The sequence below is a fragment of the Gossypium raimondii genome, chromosome 11, assembly GCF_025698545.1.
Source record: "Gossypium raimondii isolate GPD5lz chromosome 11, ASM2569854v1, whole genome shotgun sequence".
NCBI lineage: Eukaryota > Viridiplantae > Streptophyta > Magnoliopsida > Malvales > Malvaceae > Gossypium > Gossypium raimondii.
Window position 1 is genome coordinate 18037639 of NC_068575.1, and position 18972 is coordinate 18056610.

The window sequence follows — 18972 nt, forward strand, 5'->3', positions numbered from 1 at the left end:
AGATCCAAAGTTTTCGGTTGTAGTTGCACCCCAAAAGGCTCTATGAAAGAAATCTAATACCAAAGAAGGTTTTCGCATACAAGATGAAAGTTAGAGATCTTATGTAGGAGACTTTATCAAGAAAAATATTGGTTCTGGTCAAAAGGGATAACAAGGACTTGTCTAATCCTATGGGTTCAGATCCAATTCAAAAAAAAAATCAAAATCAAAGTCAAAATGAAAATGAAAAAAGAGAGAAGGAAAAAAGGAGAGGCCAAGGCGAAGACCCGCAAAGGGCGCTTTGTGACCAAAGGTGGTTTTGAGTTGAAAACCCGAAAAGGGCTACTCAAATTTTGAGTAAAATATGGCATGGACATCACCATTATCGAAGACTTCTAATGGGCATTACTTCATTTTTGAGATCATTAGAGGCTGCTTCATACGACAATGTCATCATATGCTTATATAGAATTCCAGAGAAGATGGTATTGGAAAATGTATTGACTTTGAACAATAGCATGATAGCTCAGGTCTGAAATCAATTCAGAAGCAGACAACACATTTTGTCACTGAATTGCCTAGAGATGAACAAGGGCTGGCATGGGAAATTACCATTTGCGCTCATTGCTTATCGAACATCTGTACTGGGCAACACCTCTCTTTGGTTTATAGCATTGAGGTAGTTTTACCTATTGAAATCCCCTCTCTCTGGGTATTAGAGTTGGAGGGATCCAATCGCGATGTGATCAGTTGGACCTAGGAAAAGGGTTAAAAGCTATTCAGCAGGGTCGGATGTACCAGAAACAAATGATACGAGCCTCTAATAAACAGGGTCGTCTTAGAGAATTCCACGAGAGGGCTGGATGTTGAAAAAGATCCTTCCTCAACTTAAGGATTCTAGAGGGAAATGAATGCCAAACCGGGAATGTCCCTATATTGTAAAGAAAAACTTTTTCAGAGGAGCACTGATCCTGAGTGAGATTGCTAATCTTATAAACTCGGATCCAATCAAGAAATACTTCGTTTAAAGAAGAAGAAAGGACCAAGGTGAAAACCCGCAAAAGGCACTTTGAGTCAAACAAAAATTGTGAAAAATGAAAAAATGAAAATGAAAAATGAAAAAATGAAAAAGTAAAAATGGAGAGGCTAAGGGGAAAACCTGCAAAGGGCACCTTAGGCAAAAGGGGATTTGAGTTGAACACCCGAAAAGGGCGGCTCAAATATTGATCAGAATGGGGCATGAGGTGATCAGAGCAGTTCAAATTTTTATCAGATTGGGGCATGTGGTGATCTTGCTATACTTGAATCAACAGGAAAGGGTAGGCGACCTTTTGGGGCATCGACAAAGCACTGTAGATCTCCTAAACACATGTCAAACTCGGAATGGTCTTCAGAAAGTTTGTACAGAGAAGTTCAAGCTGTGATATTTGGGGCACCTAACCTTCATACTATTTATATTGAATTGCTTGTTCTTAGAATACTTCATTCTTTTTCAAGATACGAGTCAATTCCTCTTTTATTCTTGATATTTTTTAATTTGTGCATTACAAGCCATGCTCTCAAATGAATTCTATTTTATCCATCATTTTGTTCCTTTCGCAACTGTGTTGCATTAGAATAATGATTAATGGACTAATAAAACTTTCACAAGGGAAGTTTTGCAAATTATTCTAGAAGTTTCTAAATAATACAGGAACCTGAAATAGGACTATTGTTTAGAACACACCAAGTTTAAAGGATGGAAATCTAAGAAGGAAGAGTCTACATTGAAACTATCCCTTCAGATTTTATTGTCAAAACATTGATTGAACAAGATGTCGCGTTGGTGATAAGGCTTCAATAAACAAGCAAGCAATGATCACCAGGCAATAGGAAGAGGTTACCTCGGAGAAGAGAGCCTTCATCTGTACATGATTTTTCGGTACGACACCTTGGGAATGGTGTAAGGAACCAGAACGAGTTGAATCCTATGTCCTTGAATTGTAATAAGAGAGGATTGAGGAAAAGCCATATATTTCTACCCTTGGATTAGAGTGGGAGAATGATGGTACAAATTTTGCGCCCCAATGGATTAAACTTTGAGGTTTACAGTCGGGGGGCAACTAGAATAAATGTTTCTTCAGAAAACAAGTCAAGTAAGAAGGCATTGTAGCACATCAGTATAAGGCCTTAATAAACTTCGAGCAATGATAGCCTAAGTGATAAAAAATGGATCATTCCAAAAAAAAAAATAGCATCCTACATTCATGCGAACATCATTCATACATGTCTAGTTAGGAGCATTTGATTCATTTTGATCATGCCATCCTAATCATTAGGCATAATTAGGTTCATTATATAGGTCATGTTCCCCAGAGAACAGATCAGGGAAATTACAGATCTTGTCTCCCTAAGCAATAGTGGAGTAGATCGAAGACGGTGAATCTTATCTTCAAGTGTAAGGAAGCAGATTTAAGCCAAAAGTCCTATCTCCTTGGCCAGTAGTGGAATAAGTTGGGAAATTACAGATCTTGTCTCCCTAAGCACTAGCGGAGTAGATCAAAGACGGCGAATCTTATCTTCAAGTGTAAGAAAGCAGATTTATGCCACAAGTCCTATCTCCCTGGTCAGTAGTGGAATAGGTTGGAAATTACAAATCTTGTCTCCCTAAGCAGTAGCGGAGCAGATTGAAGACGACAAATCTTATCTTCAAGAGTAAGGAAGCAGATTTAAGCCACAAGTCCTATATTCCTGGTCAGCAGTGGAATAGGTTGGGAAATTACAGATCTTATCTCCATAAGCAGTAGCGGATCAGATCGAAGACGGCAAATCTTATCTTCAAGAGTAAGGAAGCAAATTTAAGCCACAAGTCCTATATCCCTGGTCAGCAGTGGAATAGGTTGAGAAATTACAAATCTTGTCTCCCTAAGCAGTAGCGGAGCAGATCGAAGACAGCGAATCTTATCTTCAAGAGTAAGGAAGCAGATTTAAGCCACAAGTTCTATCTCCTTGGTCAGCAGTGGAATAGGTTGAAAATTACAGATCTTGTCTCCCTAAGCAGTAGCGGAGCAGATCAAAGACGGCGAATCTTATCTTCAAGAGTAAGGAAGCAGATTTAAGCCACAAGTCCTATCTCCCTGGTCAGCAGTGGAATAGGTTGGAAATTTCAGATCTCATCTCCCTACGCAATAGTGGAGCAGATCAAAGATGACATATTTTACCTCCTTGTGATTATAGTGGAATACATTGAAGCCAGTAATTCTATCTCCCTGGGCAGCAGCGGAATAGATTGAAGATTTCAGATCTCATCTCCCTAAGTAATAGTCGAGTAGATCAAAGATGGTGAATTTTACCTCCCTGTGATTACAGTGGAGTACATTGAAGCCTGTAATTTTATCTCCCCGAGGTTGCAGCGGAGCAGACTGAAGAAACAGATCTTATCTCTCTAAGCAGTAGTGGGGCAGATCGAAAATGATAACTCCTATCTCCCCGACATTGCGGTGGAATAGATCGAGGCACCAATTCCTATACCTCTGAAGATGTAGTAGGATGGAATGAGGCTATTTGAAGAAAAAGAACTACCAAAGTCCAGCACGACCGGGCAAATTGGCTATTTTTTAGTCTTTGCTTCGTTCCCGTCACACGACAGCGAGCAAAGAGAGGCAGCTGTAATAGGCCCCATTTGCCCAGCCCGTTAGTAAAATAAAACCAATATAAAAGAAAAAATTAAAAGCCCAAATGTCTAAACTTACAGACTAAAATCAAACGTATACTAAGCCCGAATGGCCCAATTACAGTGGTCTGATATCTAGCCCAATTGACTTACAAGCCCAAACTAGCCTAAACATTGGGAAATCAAAAACCCTAGGCAACAACATTCAGCCTTCAGCGCCGCAGCCAGCAGGCTCCCCTCACGTGCCCTACGAACCACGCCACCAAGCCACTCCTCACGCACGTAGCACCACTCACGCTGAGCCTCAGACGCTGCTACCACAGACATCCGTCGCCTCACCGCCCTCAGACAACTGTACACATGCATGCAAGTGAACAACGCAGCACCAAAAAGAAAGGACAAGTAGCAGTTGTAAAAAATAGAGATTTTGATTATTTCTTTTAGGGGGTTTTTTCGGTAATATAAGGAGATATCAAAAATTGTAAAATGAGGGATTTTTGAATGTAAAAAAGAGAACATGCACACAGAAATATTGAATACAAGAAACAGAAAAATATTCAGAGAAAAAGAGAGAATCTAAAGGTGAATAAGAGTTTTGCTTTGCTTTTCGGAGTTCTCTTTTTCTTTCCCTTATTTGATTTCTTTTCTTTACTATTTGGTTCCTCATTCGGGGACGATACTAAAAAATATAAAGATAGTAGGGTGCGCAGAGGTTACCTGGAGGCCAGATCTTTGTTCGCTCCATCGTAATCGGAGTCGAGCAAAGGTTTAAGGGCTGATGAACGGCCATTATGCGGAGCGGCGCAAGGAGCCTAATTTCTTTTAGGTTTTTTTTCTTAAAAAATGACTGAAGGTTTTAGGTTTATTTTAGTTTATATCCTGGGAAAGAAACGGCACCGTTTTAAGCATGCCTCAGTAGCTTTGAAAATGACGCCATTTAGAAGGTCCGACCCGCGCGGTGACCCGACCCGGGGAGGATCCGTGCATTTTCATTAAATGGCTTATTTGCGCCACTAGTCCCTCGCTTTTATTGCGTGCTACAATCCAGTTCTTTTATTTTTTTAAATTTAACCTCTTATTTCATTTTTGTTTCACTTTAGTCCTTCTCATAACGCAGCGTTTCGAGGTGTTGGGATTATTTCCCTTTTAGTCCCTCGTGTCATTCGCGCATTGTAATTTAGTTCTTGTTATTTATTTTAATTCTGTTTTTGGTTTTTTAATTTTATTTTAATCGCATTTTGACCCACATTTTATTTAATATTTTTTTTGTTCCTGTTAATTCGATTTTAATTATGATTTAATCCTTTTATTAGTTAGCTTATTAATTAATTTATTGTCATTACTATTATTATTATTTGCACTATTGTGGTTCTCTTTTTACTTATTTTATATATACTTCGTTTTATTTTTTTATTTTTTATTTTTATTTCGTGTCACCTCATTTATTTATTCATTTATTTTTCTTTGTAAATAGCCCTAATTTTAAATATATCTGTTGTGTGTAATTTATATTTTATATGGCATGCTTTAAATTATTTCATGATTCTGTTTTATTTGCTATTATTTATCCATTTTAAACTTTTATATATAATATGTGTTTATATATATACATCACTTTATATATGTTATTTTAAAATTTTGTTTATTTTCAAATTATTTTAATTCCAATTTTCTCTTTTCTAGATTATATTAAACCTTTTATTTATTATCTTAACCTAACTTATAAGGCTAATTATTTTAAGTTATTTATATATTATTTTATTTAAAGTTATTTTACATATTACTTATTTTAAAATTAACCTATACTATTTACTATTGTAATCATCATTATATTGGATTATATTCCTATTTATGTATACATTACTTCATTATTTTTACTATTATCTTTAAACTAGTTTTATTATACATATATGTACGTACGTAATGTATATATTATTTAATTTTAAACTTTATATTTTTATATACCTATTGATACATATAGATGCTTTACTTATTTTAAATATCCACATATATTTAGTGTATTTCACTTTTTGCATATTAGTATATATTATTACTTAAATGAAGTTTTCACTCCTACATATTACTTATTTTAAATTAATATATATATTATTTAATGTATTTTGATTTATCCTTTATATAATATGTATTTTGAATGTTGGTGTTGATATTGGCGTAATTGAGATTACTCATACTATGCTTGTTTGTACTTATATATTGATTATTTGTTATCCACTAGTGTATGTTATATACGAATCATCCTTTATGTTATACGAAAACATTCAATCATGTTACATCGCTTAAAAGATCGCATTTATCAAAATACCGAAATAGTTTTAAATTCCCAAAATATCCGGCATTCAATGATTCTCGAGAAAATAGTGCCCTAACTTACTGGGCTTCAATTTTCCTCGTTCAATTTGGATGGCCTGGTATCTTTTAAATAAAATCATATGAATATCAAATAAAGTCCCTCGGGATTTCAAACGTTGGACCCTAACTCACTGGATCCGATAGTTTTGCTACCCCGAATTAAAGATTTTAAATAAAGGCCATGTTCGGTGTTTAGGAATTTCAGGAAATTAAACCCTAACTTATTGGGTTCTAATTTGCCGTTTTACCCAAATAATCGGATATCCTTCTCAAAATGTATAGGTTTTAAAAGTCAAGAGATAAACTTAATTTCGCGGATTTAAAATGTTACACTCTAACTTACTGAGTGTGACAATCTATTTCCTTGAAATAAATGAGTTTCATCCTCCGATTCGTTTCATTCAAATTTTCATTTAAAAGGATTGTATTTTTAAAATCTTTTCAAAATTTCCACTTTAAGACATTAAACAATCAATTTGGTACCAATTTTGGGCGTCACGAGGGTTCTAACCCTTCCTCGTGCGTAATTGACTCCCGAACCTGTTTTCTCAAAATTCGCAGACCTAAAATTATTTTCAAGGTGATCCGATCGCACCTCAATAAAAGATCAGTGACGACTCCCATTTTCATTTTCAAAGTCGATCCCCGTTTTCTAAATTCAAAAGGTGGTTTCGACAGAGAGAATTATAACATTTTTTAACCTGTCATAAATGATATTTTGTGTATTTAATCAGACGATGTTGAAGTAATTGGAGTTGAGTTGTGATTTGCATGGAATAAAATATGTAGAACCAGTGGTGTAGTGTTAGAATTGTAGTTGCCTGCCATGGCACTATTGGATTTTTCTAATAGTAGTATAGTACCCCTGCCATAGCAACTATTAACAGATAACATTCAATAGATTTGGAGATGGAATCTCAACATCAATAACCTACCCCTCATCCTGAGCTCTTTTCCATAGAAAAGAAAGAAATGAGTCAACAAGGTAGCAATGGAAACTAACTTTATTAGGCATATACTTTTATTACAGTGAAAATGATATGCTGCAAACTTGGCAGAACAATCTGCTTTCTTTTGGGTCTCTAATGAGAACATATTCCACTTGATATTTACCTCATCTTTTTTAAAGCCCGAAACAGTAATGTATGGAATTTACAGAGAAGAAGTGCAACTAAACTATACAGGCTCCCCAAAATTGGTAACATTTTACATACGAATGATGTTATGTATCTTTTAGTCAGTCACGGTTAAACTTGAAACCTATGAAGCTGTTCAATGCGAACTGGGATTGTTGCATCAAACCGAAGGCTTTGAGGGTTCTCCGCATAAGAAACATAGTATGCTGAAACACTCGCTTGTTGCCAGGCCAATGCTATCCGACACTGCCAAAAATCATTACGATTTTATAAGTTTTCATTGCTATCAAATCATTCAAAGGTTATAGTCTTTTTTTACCATGAAATAGCCGATCAAGAAAGCATAGATGGACACTTCAGTGGCATAGCCCTTGTGGATTATGAGCTCCCATGTTCCTCCCACGATGCCGCATATTGAACCCACCGCAACCCCGGAGAGAAAACAGAACACCCCGGTTAGGTCGGAATCGATCAATGATATCAGTTCTACCCTTTTGAACATTTCCCATGTATCAGCCGATGCCTGTATGAAGCCTTTGTTATAAACACCTACATGAACAAATCCCCAACGATTCCCATATGTGATCAGCGTTGAGGCAAACCCTGAGTAACAGTCAGCACATGAGAACAAAAACTCGTCGTTGTCCCCTGCAACCAAGTTTATGGCACGGGCTGAACCGCGAATTGTTCCGATAACCGGAACAATGGCTGAACCTATGCATACACTTCCTACAAAATGCTTGACCGTGTCATGGAAAGTCGCCCGAGTGTTGATATCGACTCCGCAAGCAAAATTCATGTATCTGATTCGTGAGATTGTGACATACAGCATGTTCTTGATCACTTGCATACTCCATAAGAAGGAAAGCAGGATGACTACGATGAACGCGATGTCTAAGCTGGTTCCGGTGGCGGTTGCTCCTCCGATTCCGGTCACCGAGAAAGAGGAGTAGACTAAACAGGTTATGATGGAAACAATGACAAATGTAGTGGTGTTATAAGGTGGAGCAGATGTGGAAACTGTGAGGATCTTGGATGCATAGTCAAATCTGGAATTCACCCAACAGGCATAGAGGGATTGGATGACGCCTGAAAGGATTGCAATTGTACCTGCTGCCAAACTTAGAGGAGATCCAATCAGTATATGGAGCACACCGACAGCACATGTTAGCAGGGGCGTAAACCAGAAGACAGTTTTGATGGCCTTTGATGGACAGTGGAAAGTGATGGATTGCCATATAAAAGAAACGATGCCAGCAGAAGCCGTTGAAACAAGAAGTGGAGGGTACCATTTCTTGGGGTGGAAACGATCGGTACTGCCGGCGTAGATCAGGCCACGGATAGTTAAGACGATAACTAAGATGGAGACGAGGAACAATTGAACGAAGAAAATGATTTGAAAGAGCTTCCTGAGGAGCTGCCCCCCCACAGTTGGTTCTATCTTGATGCTTGGTTCTTGTTGTACCTGTTAGTCAAACCAGTTAAAACCAAAAATTAAAGATGGAAGGTCAAGATGCAAGAATTGATTAAATGAAATGAAAAGATAAGCGTGGGGAAGATTTTCTAAGAAGAAACAAGAAATGGGGTTGAAAGAGACCTTAACAATGGCTGTGGATTGAGTTCTTTGTCCTTGAATCTGCATATTAGAGCCCGTAGATCTTTCCATTTGTTGGCCTTCGTCTTCCTTAGCAGCCACGATTATAAGCAAGAGTTGATTAAACTTAAACTACTCTTCCCAGATTTCAAGAACATTTTTATTTGTTATTGTTGAAACCAAGACTCAATTACTTGTTGAAGTCTTTTAATACTAATCATGGTTCACGCATTTTCATGAGTTGACCAACCCCTTTTCCTTCCTTTTTTCTTTTTCTATTTAAAGATTTGGACTAACCTGTAAGTCAGGTTATCAACTTATCCATCCATCCTACCAGTACTTTTTTATAATTTATAAATAATTTTATTTAAATATAAATATTAAAAAAATAATATTTTAATATTATTGTAAATAGTAAAATATTTTTTCCCTTTCTTTTACATTTATATTAAATTTTAATATCATTTATTATATGTTTATGAGAAAATTATTTTTTAGAATACGAAATATTTTTAAGAGTACCCCAATACTATAGGTGTCAAGTTACTTTAATCCATGCTATGCATGTTAGGAAGCAATATTGTGAAAAGCACATGCCAAGAAATTCGACACATGTGGATATCAAGTTCAGGGTCAAGAGGTTATCTAGTAATTAGCCCAACCAATTGAATTTAATACAATAGAAGTTACTCTCATGGTTGTCGACTTCTGCCTTATAAAAAATCATCCATTCATATCTCTTCCCACCAAAAATCTTCCAAACCTCTCCAACTTTCCAAAAAAAAACTTTTTTTTTTACTTATCCTTTGGGAGATGGCAGAATTTGCCAATTACGTCGTCAATATGGTGAAATCTCCAACTCAATTCATTTTAATTATTTTAATTTTGCAAAACATATTATGATTTTTAAATTTTAATACTATATGGCATATACTATGCCAATTTATATATGGCATCTACAATGGCAAAGCTGAAATCATTTCGGATTTGGTTGTTGTTATGGTGAAAACATAGAGGCCAGAAACGTTTACATTCCATTTCCCATGCAAGGAAGTTAGCATCATGCTTGAAGATGTCACTTTACTATTAGCATGCCAATCACTGAGGAGGCGTGAACTCTAGAGGAACCGACAACGAAGGCGAACAGTGGTCGGTCAGCGATGGTAGAGGTGGCCTATGATGGTGGCCGAATGGTGGAACCCATTTTCGATTAATTGTTCAAATTTTCGAGTTATGGGATTAAATTTTGGCTAACAGATTAATTTCATATTTTGCGATCTTCTTGGCAGAACCCATAGGATATTTGACTTTTACCAAGAAGACCTAAAGAATGTTTAGGATGGAACCATGAAAATCTTTGGCTGGTTAGAGTGATTTTAATTTTTTTCAATTTTATACCATGCTTTATGAGATGATATGAAATTGAAATTGAAACATGATGTTCATGCATATAAAATAAGCATGTCATGTAGTTTAGGAAAAGAATGTCACTTGTACTTATCATTACATATTTAATCATTCATGGTTGAAATTGAAATAAAAACATTGCATACTTTTTTTTCAGTATTGAGTGGGATAAGGTCCCAAAACAAGACTTACAGCCTCCATCAATGATCTTTATATGATGGCATGATAATACTTCAAGCTGGTTTTATTTTGGTCGCACCCCACGGTAAGTATTATCATGTGGATTTCATTAAAAGATTTCCGTTAAGAGGACAACTAGTCATATATGATACTCATTTAGATTATCTGTAGCACCCCTCACCTAATCCGAGTAAGAGATGCTACATTTAAAAACTAAACTCACCACTTAAACATATTTTTGCTTTCATGATTCTTCTTAAAACTTATCTTTCACCTACACATTTAGAAACAAATGCGTTAAACTACGTAAAAAGCTTAGTAAGTACCTAATTGAATTTTAGTATCTTACCATTCATTTATTTAAACATAATTAAATAATTTAAACTAAAATAAATTAATAAGTTACTCGTACCATCTAATAACATTATCTTACTTAATTCATGCAATTCACTATTCAATTCATAAATCATTTAATTAAATACATTATCCATTTCTATCATTTAATCATATAGTTTCATACGTGTTTACATATGTCACATATATCACTAATAGATTATGGTCATAATTAGAATTTCGGTAATAGAACCCCCAGAGTCTTAGACCTACCTATTAACTAATGTATCTTTGAAATGGTGTCAATCTAAGTTTGGCCACGAGCAAAACACTCACATCAAATGTGCATCATCTGTAATGGCACGTCAGCTAAGGTATTTCCTTTGTCTTGAGATGATGTGAAAACCCTTGAGCTTGTTACTAATTTGAGATCAACAACAGAGTAGTGTGTCTATAGAATAGGTTGACAACAAATTAGTTACAAATTAATTTTAGGGAGCCCAAATCCACCCACTAATGGCAACACAAATGGTGCATGTGACAATTTGGTATTTTAAAATCTGAAAATTCTCAATTGATTGCCTAAGCCAACATTACAATGGTTATAAAGCCTTGAAATGTAAACTTACAATCCAATTTTCCTATTCCCCAAACTCTATAACCATCTCTTCTCATTCTGAATCTCTTTCATTAGCAAATTTTGATTAAGACCTAAACCATAAACCATAGGTTTTTCAAGGTTTGAACACTAAATTTGAACCTGCATCCTTGATCATTAAATCTTATCTCTCAAACCCTAAATTAATATGATTTAGGATTTGAAGAACAAGAAAAAGGGATAGGTTTAAGGCTAGGAAATGGACATGGAATGTAAGAGGAGGAAGTGCCACGGATCATATTTTTATATTTCTCAAGCTTTGAAGTCAACAACTTTGAGTGTCAACTATAGCAAAAGAAGTCAACAACCTCGAATGTCAACTATGTAGTCTAAATTGAACTCTACACCCTTCGATGTTGAGTTCAATGCCATTTTATTGTTAGCTTTCCTTTTTGCAAAGATTCCAAATGACTATTGTTTAAGAAGAAAACTGATTTTAGTGATCTCAACACCAATGGTGTTGAGGTTAGTATTGTTAGATCACCACCTATGGCTGGTGACTTATTTAATTTTTAACCTATAAATAACTCATTCATTATGTAGTCTTATCAAAAGTTAGGGTTTTGGGTTTGGGTGTAAGACAACAATTTTTGCTACTTTGAAATGACAACTGAGTAGGAAAAATTAATTTTCTACAACATATCGTTGCTTGACAAAAGCAACTCATGATAAGGTTTTCTACTTAGCAAACCGTTTGAATGAGTTTGTTTCAATACGGGAGCACTAATACAGAAGTGACTTGCTTTTGGAAAATATGAAACCTAATGGCTTAACCAAATTGGTCACTAACCACAAGTTTTGGTGGGTTTATATGGCTGCTGTCACCAAAAAATCGCATCAAGTAGTCACGGGTTATTGCATTTAATGGGTACATATGGTTATTAGGACCAATAAATGTCACCGAGCAATCAAGTATTATGGGTCAGGAAAAATGGGTAATGTTTATATGCACATGCGTTGTGCAACCTTTTTAACCATAGTGGCATGGATGACATACGAACAATACATAGATGGTTTATATTAGTTCTTCAAATCCATCATTGGGATGAATCTTTTCTGTGGAGCTAAAGAAATGGTTTAATTCATTTTTCTCCTAAATGATTAATTATGTTTGTATTAAGTAAATGTTAGGTTGACATATTATCTAATGTTAATTTTTCTTATTCTTGTCAAAATTTTCCGAATGATACATATGGTATAAATGATTAAAACAATGAACCCTAAACAAAATCAATGAAAAGAATTATTGAAATTTCTTATTTTTATTTAATCCAAATCCTTAAATACATTTAACAATTAAGAAAAGGGTAATACAATTAAAAACTCATCATTTGTCTTTTTAATGCATCAAATTTTCATCCATGATCTAAGAAAATCTAAGACCTAACACTACATGTACAAAGTTAGGTTTGTCGTTAGGACTGATATGTGCAATAGCTAGTGTATCTTTAGTAGGAATGCCTCTACCTCACCCTGCACCTCACCTCGACCTTAACCTTTACCTCGGGCTTAACCTCTGCCTCACCCAGGGCAATTTGGCCTACCCTCAACACCTTTATTTACAAGAACACCTTTGCAACAACAAAATTGTTGATTTCTCCCTCTTCTAACTTGGCATCCAATAGTAGGTTGGGCCCATGCTTTCATGTTCCTTATTTGATGTTTGAAACTTACACAATTGATCTGAGAAAATGGAGCATGTTTTTGTGGATGCATGTATGGTTTACCTTTGGCCTTAAACCATTCCATATATATCTTGGAAGTTGATAAATGGTTGTCCTCAATCAATGTAGCATGTGACTTACACTAAAGATGATTGATCCAATGCGTCACGTGTTGTACAAATCTAATGGCCCAATTACGCTTATGCCTCAAGTGCAAATCTATAGATGATAGTCATCCATGTTCTCTGGATCAGTTAGAATCCCTTGGAACATCCAAAACTATCATAATACCTAACTCGGTTGATGCCACCCGATGTAGGAAAAGCATATAAGGGGCATGTGGATGGTAAAAACATGGTTGTGCACACATGCCCTTAGCGGTAGTATGGTTACAATATCTTCCGCTTGGTACAACATCCAAAAAAATTCAAAAATAAAAAATTATTGAATTTAAATTCCATTATTAGGTGATATTAGTTAAAGTAAACAAACTTGACCACATAGAACACTATTTACTGAAACATTGGATTCCTTATCAATTGGTCCTCGTATCAATAGCAAATTGTCCTTTCAATATGTTGTGTGGTCACGATGCCTAGACCACCTATTAAATTACAAAATGTCAGCACAAATATAAAACATTTAGAAAGTAATGGTTTTTAAGGTTTAGGATTCTATTTTTACCTTTTAGCAAATGGAAAATTAAGAGGCTGAAAGGGTATAGGCGAAGTGAACAAAATTCGATATTGCCCATATGATTGTAAAATTACAAGGCAACCATTTACTTCCTGATTCCCCACTCTTCATGGTATGAACTAAATTGCTACACTTTTCTGGCATCAACGCACTTCTGACCAAGTGAAGAACGTACACTTGAGAATGAAAATCAATGTCAACGAGTGTTGGATTCATTAGGATGCCTAAGTTGCCTCTTCAACTAGTTTAACTTCACCCTAGACGGAAGGTTAGTATTTGTTCTAAATGCTTCATAAAGGATCTACCTTCGATTGTGCCCAAATCTTCTAGTTACAAAATGCTCGTCCATCGTAGGCCCCGACAGCAACACTATATCTTCTAGCGTTATTGTTGCTTGGCCACATGGAAGATGAAACATATGGGTCTTGAGCTTTCATCATTCAACTAGAGTGGATAGGAAAGACGAAATGTAAGTAACTCTCCCAATTTGGCTTGCTTGGTAGAAAATGACATTTGTTAATCTGATCCCAATAGGTGGGCAACGATTACAATATGCTTGGAAATTGTAATTTCAATATACTTGGCTGTTTAAGGTTTACGGTAAAACATAGAGAAGAATTGTTTCTGTTTTCTCTAAAAGATGAACTTTGACTAGATTTTAAATTCAAGGTTTTACTGTGGTTTTAAATGTTACGTGCCCTTCTATAAATTCATAAGGCTTCTTTTTTTTCCTTTTCGTTGACAGACAAATTTCATCACTCTTATCAAATTGGAATCCAATACGACAAGGGGGAACAAAAGAAAAACAATTTAATTTATTTTTAAGCTGGTTCTTTTGAATTTAGAAAATTAAAGAAAAAACTTTGGATAAAAAAAGAAAAAATCTTACTGAAAACCCGGTCCGATGACCGCATCTTAAATCTAGTGTCGTGTCTTGTATGAGAAGTGTTTGAGCTCTGTTGGTATTACTATCAACTTTTTCAAACTTAAGAATCTCATTTTCTCTTCTTTTTTAAACTTTTGGGGTCTTGTTTTTTAAACAAGAATTTCCTTTTCAAAGCAAACATAACTTGTTTGGTTCAACTACTAACAAATTTTCTTTCTTCCATTCTCATTTTTATTAAATGTATTATATTTGTATCATTTATTTTTGTCTTGCCTCGTTGGACTACCTAATTTTTTTATTAAGATTTTTCCTATAAAGCGATTTAAAAAATTAATATCTTAAATGAATTACTAGATTTAATAATAAATTTATTACATTAAAAATGGAGCAAGTCAAAACCACAAAATCCATAAGCAATTAGTGAATTATGGAGTTGTGTCAACTTCTCCGCAAGGTTCATAATCTCATTGGATGTTTCTTAAAACAAAAGAAAAGAGAAAAGGGGAAAAAGAAAAAGGGATAGTAAAGCTAGTTCTTGAGAAATTAGGGGGATTGGTTGGTAATCATTCCCATCACCATATAATATCTTCTCCATATTATTGTTTTCCAATTTACATGCTTTAAAACTTTGATTAGGATAATAATTGCGTGATGAAGGGTTGGATTTTATTAATATTTCCAACTGATTCCTTTTTTTTTATTTCTCAATTATTATATAAAATAATATCGATTTTTTTATTTATATATCATATTTCAAATAATATGGATGTTATAACTCGATAAGTTGGATCCATGAATGAATTTAATGATACTAATTGGGTTTTATGGAAAAAACGGAGTCTTCAATCTTGACTGAAGATAGAATGATAAACTATTAAACTAATGTTTCTTTCAAAAAAAAAAAAAACAGCTATTATATTATTATTGATACACAATCCAAAAGAGACTAAGGAAGAATAGTAGTGGTTCTATTGAGGCTAGTTCGTCTAAAGAGGAGGATTTGTTCTGGGTAATTTTAGGGTTGAAAAGTTAATCCCTTCTTCATTGTTGGGAGAGTATTTATAGAAGAGGTCATTTTGTTCATTAGTGTGACATGACAAGATAAATATTCAGTTACAACAAATGCGCAAATTAATGTTATTCATGGACATGGACATGCACCATGAGACCCATTCTGTTATGCATTCAATCAATACGAGGTTGGTAAACCTAAATGGGCCCCTTATTGTATTGATAACGTGTTCACACTTGAGGAGTGTTCAAACCTAAAAGTGGATGCTCATCTTATTAATCAAAAGCGAGTATTGTTATATCCCTACCGCAATTTGGAACTGATTAGACCTTGTATTGTGCCACCCAGGGCCCATTAAGTAGCATAATCAAGTAACAACCCTCATTTACGTCTAAGCTCTCAACCATTTCTACTTGAGCCCCTTTACATTTCCGACTCTCAGCCCTAGAATGGGTAAACCAAATTTCTTCGTCACCACCCTCTCTCCCCATTCTCTATCTCTATTGATACTGTGTATCAACAACTACAAACATCTTTTTCTCCAATTTGTATTATATTAAAATAAGTGAAGGTTTGAGTAGACTTGCTCAATCATTGGGTTATCGTCTCAAAATTTAAGAGGGTTTAGACAAAAATATTATATCTGAAAAAATGAGTTTGAGCCAAAGAAGAAAAAAAAGTCCATTTAAAATATAGGGTAGACTCAAACTTAAACATTCCAGACCCGACCCAACCTATTTTTTAAGTTTGCAATATATTATATCATGTTACATAGACATATATTATGTAATTTATATCATTAAATATTAAATTAAGAATAGTATAATTATTTTTAAAAATATTTAAAAATAAAAATAAGCAAACCTAAAATGGGCTTGGGGTCAATCATTTACAAATACAGGCAAGTTTAGACAAAATTTTAGACTTATATTTTAGGCTGGGCCAGGCCTCAACAAGTATAAAATCTATCAATATCATTCTTAAATATAGCCTCACCATAAACACTTCTAAGCTTGAGAAAACTTTTGTCCTTATTTTTTCAATTATCATTTTTTCGGATTCTGATTAAAATTTATCTATTCTACATATATAAATGAAGTTTTGGTAAATTGAAAATTTTAAGGTTGGCCGAAGTTTTTAAGTATTAAATTAATTTTTTATACAAACTATTTATAATTTTCATTAGTCCTTAAATAGGAAGATAAATGTGTTTTAGTGTGTTTGAATTCATGTCCTTCAGTACTGATAACAATACTGATGTCGGTCGAACTAAGGCTCAGTCAACGATTATTAAATTTATTCTAAATGTTAATTATTATATTAATAAAAATAAAGTATGAAATATAATTATGTTGTTTATTGATACTACATCATAAATTTTTGAAAATTATTTATATGATAATTTTAATAATGTTAATATGATATTTTATCTTGTTTTTGGACAGCCTTTGATAAAAGTTAAATATAATATTTTATTCTTTATTTTTAAATAAAAAGATAGTTTATTTTAATTTTAAGTTTTTTAAAAATAAAATCAAATTAAATTTTTGGGTAAAAAGAACTTTCCAATTGTTCTCAATTTCGATATTGGACAAATTGGTTCCTTTAAAAAATCGAGCAATTTAATCTCTACCAATTTTAAAACTAAACAAATGAGGACAATTAATTACAATATTAATTTATTTCATCAATGTTACATACATTTGTTTGGTATGATAAAAAATAGCTCTTATAATTTACATATTCTATCAATTAGGTTATGATTTATCAAATTTAGCCCACAACATTTTGTAAATTTGTAAATGTTGAGGCTAAATTTGTCGACTTTATAATCAAGACCAAATTAACAAAATATGTAAATATCGAGGGCTAAATTTGTTATTATACTAATCAAAATTATGCATAATTGATGAAAGATATTAACGTCTTGACTTATTGTCTTCAACTGTTCACTTTCAAATTTGAGAGGGATTAAATTATTCCAATTGTTTTAGAGGTGTTAATTTGCTCAATTTAAAATTGAAAGGAACTAGAAAAAATCATTTTTAGCTAATTTTTGCTAGTGTTGCTTACCTGCTTACCTTATTGAAAATTTTTTGTTACAATTTTTATTAAATAAAATTTTAATATAATTATCAAACACATCTAAAATTAAATGAATAAAATTTTCAATTTTTTATAGAAAAAGTTTTCACTACTTTGTTAAAATTAAAGCATCAATTTTTAATTTTTTGGGCAAAATATAAAATTGGTACCTGAACTTGTCTACTTCTCTTAGAAATTTTTTTTCCTAGATTGGTACTCGAATTTTTTTCATCAACTAAATTTGTAACACCCCAAACTCGGTCTAGACATTACAGTTGGATTGTGAAGGTTACATCATTACGTACAATCATTGTCGCTTAGTTTATGTGAAAAACTCATTTTTTTAATTCAAGGGTGAACAAAAACAGATTAGATTAGTGAAAACGTAAGGATTCCGAAAATTATGCGTGTATTTTGACGAAAACTGTGTTTTATTAACTTTATTTAAACAGATCGAATGTGTAACCTCCCTAACCCAACCTAGACGTTATGGCCAGATTGAGACGGCTACATTAGCCACTGAAATGGCTAAGCTAACTTACATTACTTTTGAACACTTTAAATAAACTCATTTTAGAGAAAAATCATATTAGCAATTTGAGTTAGTTTAAAAGAGTTCATTTATTAGACAATCTATACTTAAGACTCATTTTATTATTGATAGTGTTGTTTAAGAAAAAAAATCGTTTGCTCGTCAATTTTCTTTGTAAAAACTCAAAGTTAAACTAATGCAATGAAAAAACTATTTTTCAAGTCATTTTAGAAACTTAGTTGCCTTACCAATTTGTTTTCCAAAAACGGTTCATTTGCAATGCAATGAAAATTAGAGAACAATGTCAAATTTTACTTAATCCTGATATCATGCATTTTTCGGTTATTATGCTTGAGTAATTCATTCATACAAAAATTCCCAAAAGAAAAGTTACCAAGCCAAATTACAAGCCAAAACCAATAAAGACTTAATAATACTTATTAAGAATAGTCCAAGGTCCAAGGTGATTCTCCGAATGTCAAGTACGGTCCTAATTTTGAGGTTTAGTTGAAAAGTTAAACACTATTGGGGGTGAGCTTATGAAAGCTCGATGTGAATGGAACAATTATTTAAACAGACATAAATATCGAATATAGTGAAACATATTAGTTTTAATAGAAGAATACAAAACCATCATTAGAATTTCATATCATTTCATAACCATTATCAAATTGATGTCAAACAGTGTATAAGCATGGGTCATCATTCATTCGAGTAACAATCATTAATTTCGATACCAATCAATACAACATAATACAATACGTAACATAAATAAATAACATTTGAAT

At 33.6% G+C, this 18972-nt stretch overlaps 1 protein-coding gene across 1 annotated transcript; it reads right to left on the minus strand.

The window, feature by feature from the left end:
* Window positions 1–6987: 6987 nt before the first annotated feature.
* LOC105804393 (protein PNS1) lies at window positions 6988–8981 on the minus strand. Its single transcript, XM_012636998.2, has 3 exons — window positions 8735–8981; window positions 7457–8602; window positions 6988–7383 (listed from the first exon to the last, which is right to left on the minus strand). The coding sequence occupies exons 1-3, from the start codon at window positions 8801–8803 to the stop codon at window positions 7249–7251; spliced, it is 1350 nt and encodes a 449-aa protein (XP_012492452.1). The 5' UTR covers window positions 8804–8981; the 3' UTR covers window positions 6988–7248.
* Between the last annotated feature and the right edge of the window lie 9991 nt (window positions 8982–18972).

Coding starts and splice junctions, on each gene's coding strand:
- LOC105804393 (XM_012636998.2), bottom strand. CDS start 8,803: ATGGAAAGATCTACGGGCTCTAATATGCAGATTCAAGGACAAAGAACT. Junction 8,603..8,734: donor AATCCACAGCCATTGTTAAG/GTCTCTTTCAAC, acceptor TTTGACTAACAG/GTACAACAAGAACCAAGCAT. Junction 7,384..7,456: donor TCTTGATCGGCTATTTCATG/GTAAAAAAAGAC, acceptor GATTTTTGGCAG/TGTCGGATAGCATTGGCCTG.